This window comes from Barbus barbus (assembly GCF_936440315.1).
Source record: "Barbus barbus genome assembly, chromosome: 38".
Lineage (NCBI taxonomy): Eukaryota > Metazoa > Chordata > Actinopteri > Cypriniformes > Cyprinidae > Barbus > Barbus barbus.
Window position 1 is genome coordinate 19,398,034 of NC_136716.1, and position 26,517 is coordinate 19,424,550.

At 40.0% G+C, this 26,517-nt stretch overlaps 1 protein-coding gene and 2 pseudogenes across 3 annotated transcripts; all 3 read right to left on the bottom strand.

Annotated features, from left to right (window-relative positions):
* Window positions 1-2,606: 2,606 nt before the first annotated feature.
* On the bottom strand, window positions 2,607-6,452 carry LOC306858156 (ectonucleotide pyrophosphatase/phosphodiesterase family member 7-like; annotated as a pseudogene). Its single transcript has 6 exons — window positions 6,437-6,452; window positions 5,814-6,033; window positions 3,964-4,246; window positions 3,448-3,666; window positions 2,779-2,902; window positions 2,607-2,691 (listed from the first exon to the last, which is right to left on the bottom strand). The product of its transcript is annotated as an ectonucleotide pyrophosphatase/phosphodiesterase family member 7-like (transcript).
* A 4,257-nt stretch (window positions 6,453-10,709) lies between these two features.
* LOC306858157 (ectonucleotide pyrophosphatase/phosphodiesterase family member 7-like) lies at window positions 10,710-16,292 on the bottom strand (the record flags this gene model as incomplete). The annotated part of the gene is made up of 6 exons (XM_079398555.1): window positions 10,710-10,770; window positions 10,878-11,001; window positions 13,682-13,925; window positions 14,025-14,657; window positions 14,771-14,916; window positions 16,046-16,292. 6 exons carry the CDS (start codon window positions 16,290-16,292, stop codon window positions 10,710-10,712), a joined length of 1,455 nt encoding a protein of 484 aa, XP_079254681.1.
* A 716-nt stretch (window positions 16,293-17,008) lies between these two features.
* Window positions 17,009-24,272, bottom strand: LOC306858158 (ectonucleotide pyrophosphatase/phosphodiesterase family member 7-like; annotated as a pseudogene). The gene is made up of 5 exons: window positions 24,061-24,272; window positions 19,768-19,844; window positions 18,167-18,235; window positions 17,353-17,980; window positions 17,009-17,255 (listed from the first exon to the last, which is right to left on the bottom strand). The product of its transcript is annotated as an ectonucleotide pyrophosphatase/phosphodiesterase family member 7-like (transcript).
* Window positions 24,273-26,517: the final 2,245 nt, after the last annotated feature.

The following is a 26,517-nucleotide window of genomic DNA, read 5'->3' on the forward strand; positions in this document are numbered from 1 at the left end:
TTTCGATTTAAATGACTGTTCAAATTAATATAAGACGACTATTTCAGTATATTCTGCCCGATGAGAGGAGAAAAGGTGGCGCTAAAAAAAAATACAATACACTATGAACCTGAAATAGCCCTGGAAAAATAGTCCACATGATCCTCTTGATACTCCGTTCTGCATTCCCTTCAGCTCAGCACGTTTGTTAAGCCTCAGATGTAAACATGCTTGTTTCCTGGCTCAACCGTTCTTCTGAGCACTGAGCATCGCAGACATGCACGTAGTCAGAGGGAAGGAGAAAATCCACTCAGAAGAATGTGGCTGTTTGACGTGCTCTCACAGCTAATAATGGATGAGAGCAGAGAATATTAGAGTGGCGCGGTTAGGAGCTGACATGTTGTGATAGAATAAAAGTGCTATGTAGGTCTTCATAGGGAAATTCCCAAGTGTTTACACTATGATTGGTCAAATTGACAGTCATAACAAGGTCTCAAGAGGAAGCACAGCAGTTAACACTCGTCTCCTATTTGTCGTTACTGACATATCCAAACCTGTGTGAAGTTTAAAAGAATACATGTCTGTATTGACAAAAGGGAATATTACAGAATGAGTATAAGCCCAATTTAAAGCATTTGTGGCATAATATTAATTACCACAAAATTTAGATTAATTTCTTTAAAAATGCAATGAATTATTTGATGGTGAGATTCTTACAATGAAAGCTATTGGGCCAAAGCAGAAATGAGCAGCTTGTAATTTTATAAAAGACCTTGCATTAATTCTTCTATTAAAACTAAAACCATAAAAAATGTTGCTATACTTGAAAAAAATGAATGTTAAGTGAAATAAAATATATATAAAAAAACATATTTTATTTCAACTAGTTGCCAAGGCCTCATTTAAAGAAATTAGTTAATTAATAATACTACTACTAATAAATAATAATAATGAATGAAAACTATATAGACAAAAGAAAATAAAATAGTTATTAAAAAAATATTCAAAATATTAATAAACTATACATGCACCAAAAAACACTGACATGCACATTGTTTACAATTTTGATATATATTACGTTTATATTAAGTTTAAATTTGGCCCCATTCACTTCTATTGTAAGCGCCTTACTGTAACCCAGATTTGTGCTTTTTTGAAAGAAAAGGAGGGACAAGTCTAAATGTTTTTTTTTTTGTAGTTTTCAACATTCTGCCACAAGTATTGTCAACCGAGTTTAACTTGTTATATGCTTAGGTTTAATATGTCCGCTGAAAGACATCTCATTGATTGTAGTGTGCTAAAATTCTGCATTCAAGATGATGTTGCTTTAAAAGCGCCCTGCATCCAACAGCATATAGGATCTCTCCAGACAGGAGAAGAGTGTGTGTCTTGCAACAGTAGTAGAGCAATAGACAGAGACAGAGAGACAGAGAAATGTTATTGCACTGGAACATGGATGGGAGTCTGGCGCGCGTGCTAGGGGGAGACTCCACATTTCCAGACTGGCTCTGCTCTGGCGGGTGACTGAGTGGGTGTGTGTGTGTGTGTATGTGTGAATGTGTTTGGAGGGGGCTACACTGCAGCACACTGTTCAAACTGTTTATGCATACCAGCCTGCTCTGAGTGCCTCTTTGTCATGAGCTGTTTACTTAAACTTATTTTGGGAAAATTCCACATGACTGGACGGGATTTCACCATAAATCATTGAATCTGCAGCTTTGTGTAATGATAACTTCTGTCAGTCATTTAGTCCTCATAAGCTCTTTTTCTGCTTTGTGTTTTTCCATAGAACTGACTGGTATTGTGCAGCCTATTGTGTGTACTGAATGAGTGTGCACGCAACGGAATTGGAAGAAATGAAAAGCTCAAGAATTGAGTAAAAATAAAACATGTGTTTTGTTTTATTATGTGAAGCGCTTTGAGAAACTGTTTAAAGGCGCTATATAAAAATAAAGTTATTATTATTATTATTATTATTATAAATAATGTGCGATTTTCATCATTAACAGTTAGCATTTACTTGAATGCAGTTGGTTCACATATACTGTCACAATTGTTTTGAGTTTGAAAATACCCACTACTTCCACTAGATGGCATCAGTATATACTGTATACAATATGCTGCATATTAATCAATACAAAGCAGCTGAGAGTCTGAGACAACCAGTCAAAATGCTTCTATTTTGCAGTTTGCTTTCAAACAATAAAAAAATAAAATTTTTATTACAAATTGTTTTATAATCATTTATAATTTAAAACAAGTTTTTAAAATTACAAACTATATTTCTAATTTAATAGAATATTTTAATAACAAATTATTTCATCAGCATAAAAATATGAATGAAGGGTTAATTGAAAAATATACATGGAATATAAATGTATAAATATCTTCATATTGTACAGTATGTTCCTCTTTTCTTTTATTGACCAGTGTACTTGAGATGCCTTGATGTGAATACTTAAATATAAAATATTTAAAATTATTTATTTATTTAATTATTTATTTATCCATCCATTCGGATTCCTAAAACCTCACACCAAGGTTTCAATGGAAAAAAGGCCTTAAATGTTGTCTTAATGTGGTCTCTGAGTTTTTGGATCACACTGTAGTATTAAATGACAAGCAATTCAAGAATAAGCGAATGTTCCTCTTAAAAACGATGTTTGCATGTAGTCAGCTTTTATCTGGTCCTCATCATCTATGACTTTCACTCTGTTGGAGAGTGAAGGTAAAGTAATAAATCAGATTTTTATAGAGAGGTAATGTGCTGAAGGAAACAATAATGGAACTCTGTCATACCTCATATTTGCTTTCCGTCTTTTATACATGTTGTAGGATGTAACAACCATAAACACAAGCAGTAAAAATCCAGCCACAGCAGCAAGACCAACAAACACGTTATGAAGATTTGACTTGGGAACATCTACAAGAAAAAAAAAGTTGATTGATGACCTTTAACTCATGTAATTTGTGATAAGATGGTAATAGTGCTGGTTCATCATGTGTTATTGGTTCATATGGTGAAGGACAGGGTAAAAGAGTTGAAATACTTTCCTTGCAGGATTTTATCCATTTGCTGACAGAGTGATACAATTTGATGACATTACTTGTTTGAATGGTGTAATTTAAATGAAGGTTTATCAAGATACCTTATCAAAATACCATAAGTTGTCTTTAACTGTAAAGATAGCTAAGAGGAAAGCAGAGATTGAGTTTGACATTATATAGGAGTATAAAATAGCAGTATGTGGCAGATTATTGTTATTGTCTGTCATTTAAATATCATATTGTCTCAATTATGATCATTTTTACCTCTTAAAATAATACAAATAATTTTTATCTCGGACCTCTAAGATATGAAATAAGTATGCACTATGCATATACAAATATATACAATATAATAAGTATTTGAATTATTTGGTCAGATTTGTAAGATATGCACTTTTATTTAGATTCCTCCAGATTTACCTCCAGAATCACATGACTCTCCGTTGGATATCAGCATGTGTCGGGTGTTATCCAGTGACCCGTCATTGATTTCTGGCTTTATCCCCAGTAAGTGGCACATTAGAGGGTAAACCTTAACGGTTTCTGTGGAAATCTGGTCCTACTGCCCTAAAGAAAGGCTTTGTCCATGTCCTCATTGTCATAGCCGTGTTGCCCCTTGTAGGTCTGGAATACGTAGAACTGGAATAGCATTTAGAACATATGAAATGATCCCATATAGCATAATGTTTTCTATGTACACTGAACAAAATTATAAACACAACACTTTTGTTTTTGCCCCCATTTTTCATGAGCTGAACTCAAAGATCTAAGACTTTTTCTATGTACACAAAAGGCCTATTTCTCTCAAATATTGTTCACAAATCTGTCTAAATCTGTGTTAGTCAGCACTTCTCCTTTGCCGAGATAATCCATCCACATCACAGGTGTGGCATATCAACATGCTGATTAGACAGCATGATTATTGCACAGGTGTGCCTTAGGCTGTGCCAAGGCTTCATATACCTTGTCAAGCTTCCCTTCTTTGGGCAACAGCAGCCCAAAAGGTCCATAGTCCACCATGTGAAATTTCAGATCTTTCAAAGAGAATCCAGGGATGTTAGTGAGTATTATCTCTTTTACATCTTCCCCTTTGAACACGGTGCTCATGCCATGGTCAGCTGTGATGATGATATTCAGATGGTCACTGAGTCCGTGTTTCTCAGCAGTTTCCCATATGTAGCCCACAGTTTGGTCCACTTTCTTGACCGCCACTTTCAATCTTTAAATTAATGTAGAAACAACATAAAGACAGAGTATTTTTTGATATTTGTTTAATCGAGAGTATCATTGATACCAATACTACTGATGTCTCTATGAAATTGTTCTTTTTCCTAATATTTAACCATTGGCTATAGCCATTCAGCATTACAGTATAAGTGAGAGCTATCAATTTTAACATCTATTAGACTTAAAAAAATAACAACTTTTAATTTAAGTGAACTTAAAACAATCTTTGCAAAAAAAACATTATAATAAACGTCATATTTAGCTGTGCTGTGCCCTTCAGGAAGTAGGAAATATACAGGAATTGTATAAGTTATCAAATGCTAAATTCTAAATTAAATATAGATGAATCCTTAAAGCTACAAAAGGGTTTGATTTCCTTTATTTTTCTTCTGTTCTTTGATTAACAGACATCTTAGCACCGGGTTAGTAGGTTATTTTGGCTGCTTTAAGAGCTGCCACTGCTGAACATGACGTGGATTTGAGAGGCATTGTGTTTTCTCGCAACTCATTACTTTTTATGGCATGCTTCAAGCATGCTACAAGCACAGTATAATGGCTGACAGGACAGGAAAAATCGTTTTTCATGACATGTGGCCTGACAACATCTCATCTGATCGCAGTTCACTGTTGTACTACTGAAGCTCCTTGTCACCTGTACCTTTTCTGCGCTTGTTTGACTAGCGCCCTGGTGCTGAGGCGAAGTTGGAGGGTTAGTCTGAAAAGTTTCCAGTTTGATGTGACAGTAAAGACGTTCTGCGTATAAATAAAAACAATTCTTGTCAAGAAAAAAAAGACAGAAGTAGCAGTTGTGAGTGGGGTTGCCAACCCTATCTCCACCCCTGTGTTAATTGCCTTAAATATTTTTAATCTGTTAAAATGAGAATGAATCGCCTGTGTGTGCTAATTTTGACCGCACTAGTTCATACATTGGCAGTTACATATATCCAACGCATCTTTCATTGCATTCATGGTAAATGTTTGATCAGTTTGTGTATTCCTTAAGAATCGAATCCATGACATTAACATTGCTAGCATTATGCTCGTCTGTTTGGGCTACAGTAAATGAACACTCAAAGTATATTGTGATCTTTTGTGAACTTTACTCATGCCAAATATACACTATAAATGTGGCACAGCAGCACTTCTGAAGTGGTATTTAAGTGTCTTTACACAATATTTAATGCTTCTCAGAGGTGGCATAAATACATTTCCACAGCAATCTCAACTGTCCACTGTGATTACTAGTGACTAAGGTGGGTCAGAGCAGACATAATGCATATTTTTTTATTCCTTTACATTGAAATTTGCATCAACAAAGAGCAACTTTAAATTGACTGCATAAAGACGCATTTAGGCAATTTTAGTGATTTTCATAAAAATAAAAACAGATTCTTCAAAATTTACTTCTATATGTTTTTGCTTGCATGTATTTATGCCAAATGTTAGTAAGTATTCATATACAGGTGTATATTCAGTGGTCTGATTAAGAACTGATTCATCATAATATTTACACTATGAGAAGGTAACATGTATCTAAAACTTGCATTTTGTAGTGTCACTGTATATTATCTAGGCCAGTACTTCCCTTACTAGATAAGAGGGTGAAGTGTGTAGGACTGGTGATGGTCAGGAAAGGTGGAGTGACATATGCTGCCTTGACTCCTTCCTCAGCCATTTTGTCCAGGTTTGGGGTGTCCACATCTCGGTCGTAGTCCCACCTGAACCCATCAAAGCTGATTAGTAGTAGTTTGTTTTTGCCTGTGGTACAGCGATCTCTGACTGGAGCAGAAAGAGTCGCAGGGAATATAAACAGCAAACACTCAGTGCCAGTAACATGACAGGTATTCCACTACCACTGTTGATGTAACAATCTTGCTTTTCCCTGGCTAGTCTGATGGTTGTTTCTGATATAAAAGCCTCATCTTTTGATTGATCCTTTTGTCTGTTTTTGCCATTACTTTCTGCACACTAAAGTTCACATTTCTGATGTTTATAAGGTGAATTACATGCTCATGCTATCTTTTATCAAGTGGCTTATCAGAAGTTATGGGGGAAAACAATTATACAGCTCTTTTCTGAACAGCATTCTATGATTTACAGCTCACTGCTTATATAATGAAACATGGTGTTTTCTATCAAGGTTGTACACTGTATTGCGTGAAGGTAAAGATAAGCATCTAACCAGTCATTAGACTCATTGCCTAAGTGGGTTATTTATCTACACTTGTGCAGCTGAAATGGCAAAAAAACTGATCATTTGGACTTTGTCAATCAGACAGTGCTTCAAAAGGTGAGCTACAGTATAAAATGGAAGCTGCATGGGGGCTGTTTCTTTGTAAAAGCTTTCTACGTGTGAACAGTATTGTGGCCCTTGAGTTGTTGATTAATTTCTGTTCTTAACCAACTTGGGAATCATCTTCTCCAACTGGACCAACAGCTTGGACATTCCTGCTGGTCTTTTCGGCATGGAATCCTGCTGTCTTTAAGCACGAGGTTATGTTAAATTATGAATGGTCATTGATGACAAAAGGTATTTCCATTGTTTTTACCACAAAATATTTATGTATATTCTTCGGTTTATTTGATTTTGAAATGATGCACATATAAAATTGTAAATATGTGACCCAAACAGGGGCGGACTGGGGCCAAAATGTGTCCCCCTGGACTTTTTGGCATAGAGTGGCCCACCAAACCCGGTCTCCACCACACCGCACCACACCATAAATGACTGGCATGCTTCTTTACATTATAATTTGTCTTTCCTGGTGTCGGCCTATATGGCAAGTAGTAAATAATTTTTAAATAACTTTTACGAGGGACAGTTAAATATCACTAAATCTAAATTCCTATATTATCAGTCCTTATGATACAATGCTCTGGTATCATCTAGAAGACTTGAATAGTGCAGAATGTGGACTGTTTTTATGGTGACTTTCTATTGGTCATATACAGTAGGCCAATTTGTCCTTTTGTAGGATCTATCATTTTAAGGAATAGAGCTCCAATTGTGGAAAAGAGTATACTAATTATTTTGATGATGAAAAATACAGTAAACAGTACTGTGAAATATATAATGTTACAATTTAAAAATAGCTGTTTTTGCATATATATATATATATAGTCAAATGTATTTTATTCCTGAGATCAAAGCTGAATTTTCAGCATCATTACTCCAGTCTTCAGTGTCACATTATCCTTCAGAAATCATACTAATATGCTGATTTGCTGCTCAATAAACATTTCTGATTATAATGAATGTTGAAAATTGTCGTGCTGCTTCATATTTTTGTGGAAAATGTGATACCATTCAATCTTGGATAAGATTAAAAAATATAAACTTATATTTTTCTTCAACAAGGTTGCATTAAATTGATTTAAGTGACAGTAAAGATATTTACACTTATTACGAAGAACGTATAGCTTATTTCAAATAAATTATGTACTTTAACTGAGAACCATTATACCAATAATAAAAACCATTATTAATAATTGATCACAAATAATAACTGATAATAATTAAGCAGCATTACAATTATTTCTGAAGGGACACTGAAGATGCTGAAAATTCAGCTTTGATTAAAAAAATAAATTACATTTTAAAATATCCAAAATAGAAAACCATTTTAAGTGTAATATTTCATCATTTTATTGTTTTCTGCGGTGGCCGAGAGAGCTCAACGCGCTGCAACTTCAGAAAACACATGCAAATAGAAAAAGCACCAGCAAATCAAGAAAACATCTTCATCAGTTTGACAGCAGGGGCCTGTTTCAATAAGGAGGTTCAACCAACTCTGAGTTAAAACTTGAACTCTGAGTTGACTTACCCTGAGATGGGTTTCCCTCATTTCAGGGTTAACATACTCAGAGTTTTCACTTAACCTCCTTTCTGAAACGGGCCCCAGGTGGTGCAAATGCTCACAACACAAACAAATAAAGAAACACACTGCAAATGCTCACAATACAACCAAATAAATTTTATTTGCAGTGTGTTTCTTTGCTTGTGTTGTGAACATTTGCAGCGTGTGTGTTGTCAAATTGACGAAAATTGTTTTCTTAATTTGTAGGCGTTTTTTTTCTATCTGCAGTGCGTTTCTTTTCTTGGTTGTGTTGTCAGCATTTGCAGCGTGTGCGTTGTATGAGGAAGTTGTATTCTTAATTTGTAGGTGTTTTTTCTATTTGCAGCACGTTGAGCTCTCTCGGCCACCGTAGTTTTTACTGTATTTTTGATCAAATAAATTAAATCTTCTTTCTAATAAATAAATAAAAGCCTTAATTGTTTAAAACTTTTAACCACCAGTGTGTATATAAAATAATGCATGTGAATTAATAAGCAAATTATATTTTTATTAGGCCTATAATATAAATTCCTTTCCTATGCACAGCACTCGAGAGCAAAAGTCTTCAGATTTACAATGTTCGAATCTAGAGTAAGATTGAGAATGATTTTTTTTTTTTTATAGATTTTTAAACATTTTGAAATCACTGAAGAAAGCCTATATAGAGACATTAACTCTTATATCATGCATAGATCTCATGTCTGCTGAAAACTGCTATGTTGTGTAGGCTACATTGACGAATAACGTAATGGCATTAAAATCTGAGAAATTTGAAAAGGCCAGTAGTAGTTTGCATTCCTGAAAAATGAATGTCGCTTAACATTTATTTATTTATCGTAAATGGTTGGCAAATATTGCTGAATTGTCTCGTCAAGTTTTGCTGCTTACATCTTACCTCAGCTTGCATTCAAGTCACGCGCAGCTCAGCGTCTGTGAACAGTAAATCCTGTCTTCTACACTTTGGCCATGTACTACAATTAATTTTTTTAATTTATATTTACGCAAAGGGCCGGCCCACATTGTAGGCTACAGGCCCACGGGGAAAACTCCCGGTGCTCCAGATTGCCAGTCAGCCACTGACCCAAAGGAATGTTTGTGTTATGAGTAATGCATCTGAGTGGTAGTTTCATGGTCCTAATCTAATTTAGTGTAATCCTCTAAATTGTGGTTCAGACCTGCACAAGATTCAGGAGTAATTTTGTACAATTGTTCTTTATAAATCTCTGGTGTGAATTGCTCTTTTGAGGCCATTGTGAAGCACTTCAATCATAATTAAGGCCAGGGCTTTGACTGGGCCACTAAATTGTGTTTTCTTGTGTTTGAAGCCTTTCAATTCTCCACAATTTGCACATCAGTGATGCATGAGTATATTTCACTGGCTTCCATTATGTTCAGACCAAGATAAAGAAAAGAGAATACAACAGTTTCCTATCATTATATTATATTATATAAGAAACACAAAAATGCCTGACTGATTTTCTAGTTTTAAACGTCTAGATCTCCAAGATATTCAAAGATCTACAAGCTCTTTAATCCTTAAAATCCACAATCCCGTTTATATTCAGTGTTAACACACACACACACACACACGCACAGGTACATAAAAAAAAAAAATGAATATCGTGAAAAACTGCATTTTTTTGTAACATTTCAAAAAGTGAAACTTTCATATATATTTTAGATTCATTACATGTTAAGTAAGACATTACAAAAGTTTTTTGTTTTAATTTTGATGATTAGATCTTACAGCTCATGAAAGTCAAAATCCAGTATCTCAAAATATTAGAATATTTCCTAAGATCAATCAAAAAAAGGATTTGCAAAGCAGAAAAGTTCAAGTTCTTTAAAGTATATTCATTTATGCACTCAATACTTTGTCAGGGCTCCTTTAGCACAAACTCCTGCATCGGTGAGGAATGGCATGGAAGCAATCAGCCTGTGGCACTGCTGAGGCACTATTGAGCCTTCAGCTCATCTGTATTGTTGGATCGACTTTTTCTTGAATATATCCCATAGATTCCATATGGGGTTCAGGTCAGGCATGTTGGCTGGCCAGTCAAGCACAGTAATATCATGGTCAGTAAACCACTTGGAAGTGGCCAAGCTTGGGTTCTGTGCCTCTCCAGTCTTCCTCCAGACATTGATTTCCAAATGAAAATGTACAAAATTTGACAAAAAAAAAGTTTTTCACGATATTCTAATTTTTTTTAGATGTACCTGTACATCAACTTGCGTTATTGATATTTGTAATTTCATGATCTTGACCCAGGCTTTCAATAACTGAAGTGCACATGCTAATATAGCTGCATTCATGTGATACACATTTAATTTCATAATGTATTTTATGATGCACTCTCCCACCATCACCTACTTAGTTCAGTCAAATGCTAGCTGTTTGAGGGTATGGTGATGTATTGTGACTATTGAGAACAAATGTACATACAGTAAAACTTTTGGACATAGTAAGTGATTTGTATCTTATGCTCTTCCATTGGAGATAAAGACATATATTAGTATAAATAATGATCCACCTCTTTATGATGTTAGAGATCTGAACAATATTATAGACTTTCTTAATTTTTTGTCTTTAACCTTTTAAGAAAAAATCAGCTGTCCATCTTAGAACGATGTTTGCATGGAGTCTGCTTTCATCTCATGCTCATCTCCTATGTCTTTTGCTCTGTTGAAGAGTAAAGAAAAAAGAAATGCATCAGATCTTCAAAAAACAGACAAAAACTGTCCCAAAAATGAACAAGTAACAAGTCTTAATGCATCTCTGTGCCGTACTTTGGAGTAATTTTGCATCTTTTATATCCATTGTAGGATGTAACAACCACAAACACAATCAATAAAAATCCAGCAACAGCAGCAAAACCATTGAACACGTTCTGAAGACTCGACTCACGAACATCTGTGTGTGTGTGAAAGAGAGAGAGAGAAAACAAAGTATTGTGAATTAAATTAGTTTCATTGATTGATCTGAATGTTATGTAATTTATGGTCTGAAGAGTGGCACCTACTGTATATCTTCTCAAGCTAACTCAAAGTTTACTTATGTGCAACACAGCTATTATATTATAGACTAAATGGGGCAAAATGTTAGCCAGATGTTTACATCTTTACCTGTCAACTAACCATTTTGTTCCTCTTCAAGAACTCGAGCTGTCTGGAGATGCTTTGGGGAACGCCTTCAGCGTAACCGGCTCTGAATACAAGTAAAATCTGTCCAAAGGATGGACGAGACACCACGGGCGAGGTGACGTAATGACCAGCTGCTATAAAAGCACGTGCAGTGAAACTGGCATCAGCTTTTGTCATTCATCAACCGCTACTCTGTGTGTGTCTATCGATCTATGAGGTAAGTTTTATTTAGAGTTGTTTGTTTTACAGTCACTTGAAATAAGCTCCACAATGTCTTTAAGTGCAGGGAACTAGCACTTGGGCAAGAGCAGATCGCATTACAGGCTGTATGTTCGTCACTCTGGGGATGCGCACAGTCCGTGTGTGGTCTGCTTGAGAGCAGAGCACGCAGAATCAGCTTTTGAGGTAGCTGACTGCCCGCTTTGTGAACGTTTGTCACTGCGTATGCTTGCTCTCAGAGGGCTCTCTTTGAGGAGGGAGCTTTCACCAGCGTTCCTCGTGGTACCGGCCCTGCTTTTGCCGAAAAGGGCGGGGCGGCGGCTGTGCTCGTGGGGATCTCAGATGGATCAGGTGGAGGGAATGAAGACGGGCGATCCCCTATCTTCTTCCTTTCCATCAGATCCAGCGCCCGCTCTCTGGGTTCGGAAGCCCGCACCGCGGTTTCTTCCCCCCAGAGAGAGAGGGCTTATTGTGAATGTGCAACATGCGTTGCCGAGGCGACGCATGCATTACGTCATTCTCATTCATATCATGAATCCTTTTCATATCAGACTGTTTACTCGTCTGGTTGTTTTTCTGCATTTAATTTTGAAGAATTAAATAATGTAAAAGATACATATATATATATATATATATATATATATGTGTATAGGAGCCTCTTGAGAAAAAAAAAAAAAAGCATTCTCAAGTGAGAGCACGATGCTTTACCTCTCTTACCTCTGAGGTCAGCCCCAACTGATGTTCCAGCTCCTCATTTAGGGGGGCGTCACTTCTCGTACTCCCCAGATTGTTGGAGTCAGAGTGGCGCTCCCAGGCCATAGCTTTCTAGGCAGATCTGCGGACCATCATTCTTGCTGGATAGTCTTCGGCTAAAACATCCAGCTGCCTATGGCTCAGGACTTCTGAGGGCCGGCCCCTCTGGGGAAGAACGGTGTACACCGCGCTGTGAGACGCTGTACCGGGCGAACTCTCCTCAGTGCCCTCAGGAGTTCGGTCTGCCAACCCTGCCACGTAAGGTGTTCCAGGGCGCAGCGAACACTGGCAACACAGTGGTGGTCTCTTATATAAACCACCAAGGAGGTCTGCGGTCGCGCCCCCTGTACAGGCTGACGCACCAGATCCTTGTGTGGTCCCAGGGCAAACTTCTCTCATTAAGAGCAGTTTACATCCCTGGGCATCTCAATGTGGGAGCAGACATCCTGTCGAAACAGGGGCTGTGGCCCAGGGAACGGATGCTTCACACCGAGGTGGTGAAGCAGATCTGGAGAGTGTTTGGCCAGGCTCAGGCGGACCTCTTCGCCACTCAAGAGACAGCGCAATGTCCCCTCTGGTACTCTCTAGTTCATCCAGCTCCACTGGGGCTGGATGCCATGGTACAGACGTGGCCGAGGCTTCGTCTGTAGGCCTTCCCCCGATTGCTCTGCTCCCCGGAGTTCTGGAGAGAGTGCACCGGGACAGGGTCCGGCTGCTGCTAGTAGCCCCGTTCTGGCCGGGCTGAGTGTGGTTCTCAGACCTGATTTCCCTCCTCGATGGCTCTCCATGGGAGATTCCCGTCAGGAGAAATCTCCTCTCACAGGTAGGAGGCATCCTTGTGCACCCCTGCCCGGAGTTATGGAGGCTGTGGGTGTGGCCCCTGAGGGGGCACGGCTCATAACGTTCAGTCTCTCAACCGAGGTTGTTGAGACCATCCTCCAATCCAGCCGATTTCGACCTTTGTCAGGTTCTACGGCCTGGACATGCAGGCCACTCCAGGCTCTTCCGTCCTCTTGCCCTAGATGTGCTCCGCAGGGATACACACTGGGCAGGGATTGGTAAGTCTGGCAGCGTGGATATCTCGTTCCCCAAAGCGTCTCCAGACGCAGCTCAAGTTCCTGAAGAGGAACGTCTTAGGTTACGTATGTAACCCCAGTTCCTCGAGGGAACGAGATGCTGTGTCTCTAGGCCACACTTCCAGCATCCCTGCCAGCACTTGCTTCATTCTAGAAGCTGACGCCGGTTTCACCGCACGTGATTTTATACCAGCTGGTCATTATGTCACCTCGCCCGTGGCGTCTCGCGATCCTTTGGACAGATTTAACTTGTATTCAGAGCCGGTTACGCTGAAGGCGTTCCCCAAAGCGTCTCCAGACGCAGCGTTTCGTTCCCTCAAGGAACTGGGGTTACATACGTAACCTAAGACGTTTTCTAGTATCAGATTTAGAAACAGGTAAAAAGCTTTAATTTGGATCTACCTCCAGAATCACATGACTCTCCGTTGGATATCAGCATGTGTTGGGTATTATCCAGTGACCCATCATTGATTTCTGGCTTTATCCCCAGTAAGTGGCACATTAGAGGGTAAACGTTAACGGTTTCAAATGGTCCAACAAACAAGTTTCTGTGGAAATCTGGTCCTACTGCCCTGAAGAAAGGCTTCATGTCCATGTCCTCATTGTCATAGCCGTGTTCCCCTTTATTTGTCTGGAATACGTAAAACTGGAAGAGCATTTAGAAAATATAAAATAATCACATAATAGCACAATGTTTTTCACGTATGTTTATTGTGTCAAATATAGGGATTTACTGAATCCTCACCCCACTGATGACATATCCTTGGTCTGCATAGAGAACGATGGGCAGGATACGTGGATGTTTGGAGTAATGCAGTCGGGCAGGCATGTCTTCTTTCTTGTAAACGTGAAGGTTTGGATGTCCTCCTTTCAAGGCATTATAAACTTTGTCAAGCATCCCTTCTTTGGGCAACAGCAGCCCAAAAGGTCCATAGTCCACCATGTGGAATTTCAGATCTTTCAAAGAGAATCCAGGGATGTCAGAGAGTATTATCTCTTTTACATCTTCCCCTTTGAACACGGTGCTCATGCCATGGTCAGCTGTGATGATGATATTCAGATGGTCACTGAGTCCGTGTTTCTCAGCAGTTTCCCGTATGTAGCCCACAGTTCGGTCCACTTTCTTGACCGCCTCGCGCCGCTCGGGAGAATCGGGCCCGTATTTGTGGCCGGTAGAATCAGGGTCACCAAAATACAAAGTGACAAAATCTAAGTTTTGATCTTTAAACCATTCCTTCATGACCTTGTCCACTTTCTCCCTCCATGCTGTCTCATTGATGTGGTCATAAAACCTTGGTTCCACCTCCTTTACTTGGATTGTTTCGTTCTGGTAAGTGGCCGCAGTACCAGGAAAGTGTAAGGATCCTGTTTTTTTACCCTAAGAAAGGACAAATTTACAAGTCCGTTATATCCTATTTAAATTAAATGTATATTAGGATGTGATATAGTATACTAAATATACTAAAGCTTTTGTGTCAAGCTTTTTGAGACCTGTCTTTGAGCGGTGATCCAAATGGGTAGACTGCCATTATCCCAGTATTCATCCACAAACTGTGTCATGTAGTATTGTTTCTTCTCTTGTGTGGTTGTATTGAACCAATTGTTATGAATCACACCATGGTTCTCAATGTACCTTCCTGGGGACAAATACATATTTTTTAGTGCAACGAATTTTACGAGTTTTGTGTTCTGCTGAGATACCCACAAGATTATGTTTGTTCGTTCATTTGGCAGTTACATATATCCAACACATCTTTCATTGCATTCATATTATACTGTATATATTTGAACAGTTTGTGCATTCTTTAGGAATCAAACCCATGACATTAGCATTGGTAGCTAGATGCTTGTCTGTTTGAGCTACAGTATATGAAATCTAAAAAGAATATTGTGATCCTAAAGCTGTCCATTAATTAAACATCCATTGCCTTTAATCTCTTTGCATCTTAATATGGCCCCCAAAATATTTGGACATATAAGCTGCATTTAAAAAATGTGTAAATTTCATTGCATTTTATAAGAGCAAGTGGCATTTGCAAACAATAAATTCTAGACTTTTTCTCAGAATTAACTTTACTTGTGCCAAATTTATTAGCAGTTCTGAAGTGGCATTTAAAAGTCTTTACATATTGTTTAATGCTGCTCAGAGGTGGCATACATACATTTTCACACAATTTCAACTGTATACTGTGATTTACTATTGACTAAGGTAGGTTAGAGCAGACATAATTTAGTCAGCATGATTTTTTTCTTAAGCAAAGAGCAACCTTAACTTTGCTGCATAAAGACACATTTAGGCATATTTAGTGATTTTTATAAAAGCCAAAATAAATAAATAAATCAAAATAATGTGCTTTTATATATTTCTGCTTTTATATATTTATGCCCAATGTTAGCAAGTTTACATACAGTGGTTCTGTGCACAGATATTCAGTGGTTTGATTAAGAACTAAATTAGCATATATTCCCTTAAAATTAACCATGGTTTTATTGTAGTAAAAGTGTAGTAACCATGGTTTTTTGGTGTATTGATTACCATTTGTATAACCACAATTTTACAATAAATACCATGGTTAAACTATGGTTAGTGTAGCAAAACCATGGTTAATTTGTGGTTACCATGGTTTATCAATACTAACCATGGTTTATTGGTTTAATTTGTAGTAAAACCATGGTTAATTTTTGGAATTGGAATGTAGCCTGTATCTAAAACTTGTTTTCAATCTATTTACTTTAAATTAGAAATGTTTTGCTTTTTCTCCTTACCAGATAACAGGGTGAAGTGTGTAGGACTGGTGATGGTCAGGAAAGGTGGAGTGACATATGCTGCCTTGACTCCTTCCTCAGCCATTTTGTCCAGGTTTGGGGTGTCCACATCTCGGTCGTAGTCCCACCTGAACCCATCAAAGCTGATTAGTAGTAGTTTGTTTTTGCCTGTGGTACAGCGATCTCTGACTGGAGAAGAAAGATTCGCAGGGAATATAAACAGCAAAACACTCAGTGCCAGTAACATGACGGGTATTCCACTACCACTGTTGATGTAACAATCTTGCTTTTCTCTGGCTAGTCTGATGGTTGTTTCTGATCTAACAGACTTTGACAGTTCCTTTTGTCTGTGGTTTTTTTTTTTTTTTTGCGCCAACCCTTTCTGCACACTAAAGTTCACATTATTGATGTTTATGAGATGAATTACATGCTTATGCTATCTTTTGGTATCTTATCAAGTGGCTTATCAGAAGTTATGGGACAAAAGCAATTATACAGCTCTTTTCTGAACGGCATTTCTCCAAATTACAGCTCACCGCTTATATAATGAAACATGGTGTTTTATATCAAGGCTGTATTGTGTGAAGGTAAAGATAAGCGTCTAACCAGTAATTAGACTAAGTGAGTTATTTATCTATGCTTGTGCAATTGGGATGGAAAAACTAAGCATTTGGACTTTATCAATCAGACAGTGCTTCAAAAGGTGAGCTACAGTATAGAATGGAAGCTGCATAAGGGCTGATTCTTTGCAAAAACTTTCTAAGTGAACAGTGTGGCCCTTGAGTTGTTGACTAATTTCTGCTCTTAACCAACATGGGAATCATCCCTGCTGAAATGACCACTACAACTTGCTGTGTTTTATTAGGTATCTATTCATATAAATAATGATCCACCTCCTTTAGATGATATTATATGTCTGATCAATATTATAGACTTTCTTAAAAGTAATAGAAATTCTGCAGTTCAAATGTTTTGTCTTTTTTGACCTTTTAAGAAAAAAAGACAAATATTATCCAGTGACCCGTCATTGATTTCTGGCTTTATCCCCAGTAAGTGGCACATTAGAGGGTAAACATTGACAGTCTCAAATGGTCCAACCAACCAACAAATTACTGTGGAAATCTGGTCCTACTGCCCTGAAGAAAGGCTTCATGTCCATGACCTCGTTGTCATAGCCATGCTCCTCTTTATTGGTCTGAAGTGGGTAAAACTGGAAGAACATTTAGAACAAATGATCACATATAATGTAATGTTTTCCATGCATTATTGCTTATTGCATCCATTATAGGTGTTAACTGAATCCTCACCCTATTGATGACATATCGTGGGTCTGCGAAAAGAATGATGGGTAGGATACGTGGATGATTAATGCAGTCGAGCAGGCATGTCTTTTTTTTTATAAACGCGAAGGTTTGGATGACCTCCTTTTAAGGCTTGATAAACCTTGTCAAGCATCCCTTCTTTGGGCAACAGCATCGCAGAAGGTCCGTAGTCCAACAGGTGGAACTGCAGATCTTTGTTAGAGAACCCTGGAATGTCAATGAGAACTCTTTCTTTTACTTTTTCTCCTTTGAACCTGGTGCTCATGCCATGGTCAGCTGTGATGATAATATTCAGATGATCACTGAGTTTGTGTTTCTCAGCAGTTTCCCGTATGTAACCCACAGTTTGGTCCACTTTTTTGACTGCCTCACGGTGCTCAGGAGAGTCGAGCCCGTACTTGTGGCCAGTTCCATCTAGGTCGCCAAAATACAAAGTGACAAAGTCTAAGTTTTGATCTTTAAACCATTCCTTCATGACTTTATCCACATTTTCCCTCCATGCTGTCTCATTGGTGTAGTCATAGGGTCTTGGTTCTACCTCCCTCTCCTGAATTGTTTCTTTCTGGTAAGTGGCCGCAGTGCCAGGGAAGAGTAAATATCCTGTTTTAAGACCCTAAGAAAAGGCACAAGATTTAGTGTACAGTAATCTCTGTTTCAGGTGTAATATTAAATCATTACAATTAAAAGGCTTAATTACACCAGTGTTTCCAGAAAGATTATTGTGGTTTGCTATCATAACTTGCTCTTAACGTAAATTTCAAAGAACTGAAGAATTTATCATCGGTGGTTTGAGATGTATCTGTCTTTGAGTGGTGATCCAAATGGTAGACTGTCATTGTCCCAGTATTCATCCACAAACTGCATAACGTAGTACAGGTGCATCTCAATAAATTAGAATGACGTGAAAAAGTTAATTTTTTCTTGTAAGTTATTTCAAAAAGTGAAACTTTCATATATTTTAGATTCATTACATTTAAAGTAAAACATTTAAAAAGTTTTTTTGTTTTAATTTGGATGATTAGAGCTTACAGCTCATGAAAGTCAAAAATCGGTATATTAGAATATTTACATTTGAGTTTCAATTAATGACCATCCCTACAGTATAAATTCCGGGTATCTCTTGTTCTTTGAAACCACAATAATTGAGAAGACTGCTGACTTGGCAATGGTCCAGAAGACGAACATTGACGCCCTCCACAAAGAGGGTAAGTCACAGAGGGTCATTACTGAAAGGAGTGGCTGTTCACAGAGTGCTGTATCAAAGGATATTAAATGCAAAGTTGACTGGAAGGAATAATTTGGGTAGGAAACGGTGCACAAGCAACAGGGATGACTGCAAGCTTGAGAATACTGTCAAGCAAAGCTGATTCAAACACTTGAGAGAGCTTCACAAGGAGTGGACTGAAGCTGGAGTCAGTGCATCAAGAGTCTCCACGCTCAGACATCTTCAGGAAAAGGGCTACCAAGCCACTTCTGAACCAGAGACAACGTCAGAAACGTCTTACCTAGGCTGTGGAGAAAAAGAACTGGGCTGTTGCTCAGTGGTCCAAAGTCCTCTTTTCAGATGAAAGTAAATTTTGCATTTCATTTGGAAATCAAGGTCCCAGAGTCTGGAGGAAGAGTGGAGAGGCACAGAATCCATGTTGCTTGAAGTCCAGTGTGAAGTTTCCACAGTCAGTGATGATTTGGGCTGCCATGTCATCTGCTGGTGTTGGTCCACTGTGTTTTCTGAAGTCCACAGTCAACACAGCCATCTACCAGGAAATTCTTAGAGCACTTCATGCTTCCTTCTGCTGACAAGCTTTATGGAGATGCTGATTTCATTTTCCAGCAGGACTTGGCACCTGCCCACACTGCCAAAAGTACCAAAAGTTGATTCAATAACCATGGTGTTACTGTGCTTGATTGGCCAGCAAACTCGCCTGACCTGAACCCCATAGAGAATCTATGGGGTATTGTCAAGAGGAAGATGAGAGACACCAGATCCAACAATGCAGATGACCTGAAGGCCGCTATCAAAGCATCCTGGGCTTCCATACCACCTCAGCAGTGCCACAAACTGATCACCTCCATGCCACGCCGAATTGAGGCAGTAATTAAAGCAAAATGAGGCCCAACTAAGTATTGAGTACATATACAGTAAATGAACATACTTTCCAGAAGGCCAACAATTCACAAAAAATGTTTTTTTTTTATTGGTCTTATGAAGTATTCTAATTTGTTGTGAATTGGTGGGTTTTTGTTAAATGTGAGCCTAAATCATCACAATTAAAAGAACCAAAGACTTAAACTACTTCAGTCTGTGTGCATGAATTTATTTAATACACAAGTTTCACAATTTGAGTTGAATTACTGAAATAAATGAACTTTTCCATGACATTCTAATTTATTGAGATGCACCTGTATTCTTTCCTTTGTGTGGTTGTGTTGAGTTGAACCACACGTTATGAATCACACATGGTTCTCAGTGTACCTTCCTATAGAAAATAAAATAAAAAAAATAAATAAAGAATAGTAAACATTAGATTGTTGCTTATGAGTTCTGTATGCAGTTTTTTGTGCATAACTCTGTCTGATCACTTTGAATGGTATCCATTCTTATCCATATTTCAAGAGAAGGAAAGTGAAACATGAAAAATGTTAATAAAAACTATAATAAAAATTCTGAAAAAAATTTCACAATAAAGGATTTTCATTAAAATCTCATTTTAGTAAAATACTACAATTAATTAATTATTTTATAATACATACAATATTGTAATTTCATATTAAACCACCCATTATGCTAGAAAAATCTTGCTATTAATAATTTTATTTTTTTATATAATATTGCAATTTAGTAATAAATGCAACATTTCTATCAAAATATCATACATTTTTATAAAAATATACTATTTATTTATTTTTTAAATACTGTATACTCTTTTTTTAATTTCACAGTAAAGTACACACATTTCCATAATATTATTTTATATTAAACATACATTTCCATAAAAATATCAGTTCCCTTCCAGGAACTTCGAGCTGCGTCGAAACGCATATGGGAACGCCTTCAGCGTGACCAGGCTCTGAATATGATGTGTAATCAGTCAAACAAGGGCGAAGCGTCACGGGCGGGGTGACGTCACGACCAGGAAGCATATAAGCACGTGCGGCGGAGCCGGCTTCAGCTTTTTGTCATTCAGCGAAGCGCTCTGTGTGTGTCAGTCTTATTTACTGTTGTTTGTCCTAGTTTTAAGTGGAAAGCATTCAGTATCATGCCAAAGCCAAGGGCAAGCTCAGGGGTGAAGCTTTCAGCCTGGCAGCGGCTGCCGAATGTGTCTCCTTGGGTCCTGCAGACCGTAGCGAGAGGCTATCGTATTCAGTTCGGCGGGCCACCCCCGCCGTTCTGCGGGGTTGTTATGACTGCGGTCCGCCCCGGGCAGGCTCTGGTTTTAGAACAGGAAGTTGGTACTCTGCTGAGGAAGGAAGCCATCGAGTTGGTTCCTCCTCACGAGACCCAGTCCGGTTTCTACAGCCGGTACTTCATTGTTCCGAAGAAGGATGGAGGGCTGAGGCCCATACTGGATCTGCGTCTACTGAACCGCTCAGTCAGAAAGCTGAAGTTCAGTATGCCTACTATCAAGCAGGTCGTGACTCAAATCAGGTCCGAGGACTGGTTTGTCACGATAGATCTCAAAGACGCATATTTCCATGTTTCCATCCTTCCTTCTCACAGAAAGTTCCTGAGGTTCGCCTTTGGGGGCAAAGCGTACCAATATCGGGTTCTTCCCTTCGGCCTAGCACTTTCACCCCGCACTTTCACCAAGTGTGTGGATGCGGCACTGGCCCCTTTGCGGCTTCAGGGCATCCGCATACTCAATTATATCGACGATTGGTTGATCCTCGCTCAATCAGAGCGTTTGGCGGTTCGGCATCGAGATGTCGTTCTCGCCCACATGAAAGAACTGGGATTGAGACTGAACGCCAAGAAAAGTGTGCTTTCTCCGGTTCTGAGAATCACTTATCTAGGCGTGGTGTGGGATTCGACCACGATGCAGGCACGATTGTCCCCTGCTCGGATCGAGTCGATCCTTACTACAGTCAGGAGAGTGCGAGAAGGCCAGTCACTCACTGTCAAGCAGTTTCAGAGACTGCTGGGGCTCATGGCAGCTGCGTCCAGCGTGATACCTTCTGGCCTGCTGTACATGAGACCCCTACAGTGGTGGCTCAAGACCAAGGGGGTCTCCCTGAGGGGAAACTCACTCCGCGCTGTCAAAGTGTCACGCCGTTGTGTCCGTGCCTTCGACATGTGGAGGAATCCTTGGTTCTGGTCCCAGGGCCCGGTGTTGGGAGCTCCTTGTCGCCGCGTCTCGCTAGCGACGGACGCTTCCCTCACCAGTTGGGGTGCGGTCATGAGTGGCCACCCTGCCCGCGGTCTGTGGAGAGGTTGCCACCTGACGTGGCATATCAATCGGCTAGAGATGTTAGCGGTGTTCCATGCACTCAAGCACTTCCTCCCAGACCTGAGAGATCACCACGTGCTGGTGCGCACCGACAGCACGGCAGTGGTCTCTTACATCAACCACCAAGGAGGTCTGCGGTCGCGCCCCTTGTACAAGCTGGCACACCAGATCCTTGTGTGGTCCCAGAGCAAGCTCTTATCTCTGAGAGCTATGCACATACCTGGGCATCTCAATGTGGGAGCAGACATCCTGTCGAGGCAGGGGCTGAGGCCCGGGGAATGGAGGCTTCACCCCGAGGTGGTGAAGCAGATTTGGGGTATTTTCGGCCAGGCCCAGGTGGACCTCTTTGCGACTCAAGAGTCAGCACAATGTCCTCTCTGGTTCTCGCTGACCCCTCCAGCTCCTCTGGGACTGGACGCTATGATACAGACGTGGCCGAGGCTCCGTCTGTACGCCTTCCCCCCGATCGCTCTGCTCCCTGGAGTTCTGGCGAGAGTGCGCCGGGACGAGGTCAGTCTACTGTTAGTAGCACCGTTCTGGCCGGGCCGAGTATGGTTCTCGGACCTGATATCTCTCCTCGACGGCACTCCGTGGGAAGTGCCCGTCAGGAGGGACCTCCTCTCACAGGCCGGGGGCACCGAGGTGCACCCTCGCCCGGAGTGATGGAAGCTGTTGGTGTGACCCCTGAGGTGGCACAGCTCATAGCTTCCGGTCTGTCAACCGAGGTTGTCGAGACCATCCTCCAATCCAGAGCTCCCTCTACGAGGAAACTGTACGCCTTGAAGTGGAGGCTCTTCACTTCTTGGTGCGGGGACCGCCAGCTCGACCCAGTCAACTGCCCCGTTGGTGCAGTACTGGAGTTCCTGCAGGCCCGTTTCTCCGCAGGGGTAACCCATTACACTGTTAAGGTCTACGTGGCAGCTATTTCGTCATACCATGCCCTTACCGGTGGCCAGTCAGTGGGTAGACACCCCCTGGTTACACGTTTCCTCCGCGGTGCGCTGAGGCTGAGGCCTCCGGTACGATCTCGTCCCTATGTGGGATCTGGCTGTGGTTCTGGAGGCTCTGTGCAATGCACCTTTCGAGCCCATTCAGGAGATAACTGAGAGACTCCTCACTATCAAGACCATTTTCTTATTGGCTATCACCTCTCTGAGGAGGGTGAGTGACCTTCAGGCCCGGACTACGGCCTCTATTCACTTTGCGCCCGGTTCGGCGAAAGTATTCCTCTACCCCCGCGTGGGGTATGTTCCGAAGGTCCCATCGGTCGTTCCACAGCCGGTCGTACTGCAGGCCTTCTGTCCTCCTCCCTTTGGGGAGCCAGACCAGGAGAAGCACTAGACGCATACATCCACAGGTCCTCCCTGTGGAGAAAGCGGACCAGCTGCCCGTGTGCTATGGTCCGCCTAAGAGGGGTCTTCCTGCTACAAAGCCCTCCTCTTAGTAGGTGGATTGTGGGTGCCATGGCTTTGGCATACGAGGCCTCTGAGCTCCCCCCGCCGGTGGGAGTCAGAGCGCACTCAACCCGAGGTGTGGCGGCCTCCAAGGCCTTCTGGGCAGGTGTTCCATGCAGGACATCTGCAACGCAGCTGGGTGGTCCACGCCCCTGACTTTCGTTAGGTTCTATGACCTCGACATCCGAGCCACTCCCGGCTCCTCTGTCCTTTCGTCCTGACACCAGGCAGGGACTTGTCAGTCTGGCGGCGTTGGTATCTTGTTCCCATATGCGTTTCGATGCAGCTCGAAGTTCCTGGAAGGGAACGTCTCAGGTTACGTATGTAACCATGGTTCCCTGAAGGGAACGAGACGCTGCGTCGCGTTGCCACACTTCCGGCATCCCTGCCAGCGCTTGCTTCATGACTTGAAGCTGAAGCCGGCTCCGCCGCACGTGCTTATATGCTTCCTGGTCGTGACGTCACCCCGCCCGTGACGCTTCGCCCTTGTTTGACTGATTACACATCATATTCACATATTCACGCTGAAGGCGTTCCCATATGCGTTTCGACGCAGCGTCTCGTTCCCTTCAGGGAACCATGGTTACTTACGTAACCTGAGACGGTAATTCTTTTTATGGCTATTGTAAATCAATCAGTTGTGATTAATTAATTACTAATCAATCATAAATATCTTCACTATTGGATGCAAATAGATGTTGTTTAACAGTTTATCTTGATATGAAGAGGCTGAGGCATGTATTATTATTTGGCATAAGACTTAAGTTTGTCTTTCGTTGTCTTTTTCTCCTTACCAGATAAGAGGGTGAAGTGTGTAGGACTGGTGATTGTCAGGAAAGGGGGAGTGATATATGCTGCCTTGACTCCTTCCTCAGCCATTTTTTCCAGGTTTGGGGTGTCCACATCTCGATCATAGTTTGTTTTTGCCTGTTGTACAACGATCTCTGACTGGAGCAGAGAGACATGCAGGGAACATTAGCGGCAAAATAGTCAGTGCAAATAACATGATATAGGTATTCCACTACCACTGTTTTACATGGAAACAGCCTTGTCTCAGCTCTCTGTTCATTGACTTATTCTTTTGTCTAGGTGCTTTGCCATCAGTTTTTGCAGACTTAAGTTCACATTATCATTGAGGTTTATGGGATGGATTGCATGTTTGTGTTATCTTGCATTATATGACAGTCTTATCAGAAGTGATAGGGCACAGGCAATTACTCTGCCCTTTTTCATATAGTTGTATAAATCATTTATAGTTCACTGCTTATAATATTAAATTAAATGTAGGCTATATCATGTTTAGAGTTTCTAGTTGGTCAACTACCAATATTGTAAAATTGGTTCGGAATACAATTTAGCATCAGTTAATCATTGTTTGTTACCTAGAGTTCAGGCTTCGCCATTCTTTCCTACTGCTCCACACCTAATACTTGAACCAACAGTCTATATAAAACATGGGCTGAGAGTAGGTGTATGAAACATTATTGAAAATCTTTAGAACCTCCATTTGTTTGTACTTTTCATAGTGTGCTAAAGTGTGCCTGGCCTTACTTTTTTGTTGTTTCCCAATCTTTGACTTGAGGAGTTCTAAGATTGAGTCCAGATTTTCCATCTGTACCTTACATATTCATTTTACCTGATGGTTGTTTTACCAGACGACCAAATCGTTACACCTCGTGATGTACGAACTTGTCCACCAGAGGGAGTTGTGTCTTTGACTGAGAAATACTCAAACTCATAAATACTCAAAAAATAAATTCAGGCTGCTGCCTTCCCACCAACAACTTTGTTTAATTGGACAAAATTGTGTAGTAGCTGCAAGATGAGTGATCATCAATATGGCAGACTGTAATCATTATTTGAAACTATATGTCACCCTTGAGAACACTGAACAATGAATTGAGTTCTCCAGCTTCAAAGTTATACAAATGTTTGTTATTTCTTTACTTTTCAGTCTTTCCCCTGTAAATCCTCTGTTGTCTGTGCCTGTCTGTCACCTCCAGAGCTTTCAAGGAACGCTGGGACTAGACTGACTCTTGTTGGAGCCATGACAGAAACTTTTTGGGCAGTCATTACAGAAATCTCTGTGATAGCTGTGGCAGGAACTTCTGGACCTCTGGGAAGACATCAAAAGCCTTAAAAATGTGCTTAATGATTAATATACATCCAAATGATTACCTTCACTTAAAAATGACTGGTAGTTGAGTTTCCCATTACAGCCACTTGATGACGCCAGACACCTTTTAGTTTCTGTCCTGGCTACCTGCAGGAATCCTGTCTGTTGTTCTGTGTGCTGAAATCGTGAAGGAACCTTAAACAGGACAGAATAAAAGGTCAAGATGCTTTCTACATGTGGCCTGTATGTTTGTCCACTTGCTTATTATGTGGGATAAAGAGAAGAATTCCTGTAGAATTCCTATAAGGTACCTTTTGGAAAATACTGATTTCTGTAAGGTTTGTGCAAGTCTTTTTAAGGTCTTACTGCTGGACTGTTTTTATTATTAATATATCTGGTATAACGTTAATAGGAAAGTCTTAAAATTAGTAGCCCAATAATTTAACAATTATAAATTGCTAAATCTGCTAAATGTTGTTTGGTTATGTATTTAAAAATGAACAATGCATTAACTACACAAACCTAACATTAGCTATTAAGTTTGTTAGTTTGTTTTTTTAACAATTAGTGGAGAAACCCTGATTTTACCTGCATATGTAAGATCACTCACTGTGCAGGACCGTGATTGTTATTTAAATAAGTTAACTTTAACTGACCAAACCAGATTGGCCGACCTGCAAATTACTTACTCAAAGGATGGACTATCTGACAGGATTAACGTTAGCTCCAGTTGAGTGACTCACATCTATAGAGAAACCTAACGTGTAGTAAAGAGAAACTCACCTATGTAGTAATGAAGATGTATATATTATCTATATCTATATCTATCTATCTATGATTTCAATTTCAGCAGGCAACTATTTTTACAGCTACATGAGAGTGAACTGGGCCAAAATACAAAAAGTAAGTTAAACATTCAATGTGATGGATATATTATTTGAAGATGCAAGTATCATGTAATGACCAAATAGTTATTTTAAAGTATATAACGTTCATCCTGTAAATGATGTAAGTATACGATGACATTACAGTACCTTTACAATACTTTACATGCATTTAAAGTAAATTAATATTTTCTAGAAATAAAAATTCCAGAAACTAATTTTAAACTTTCATTGTTTTATTATTCTTTCTT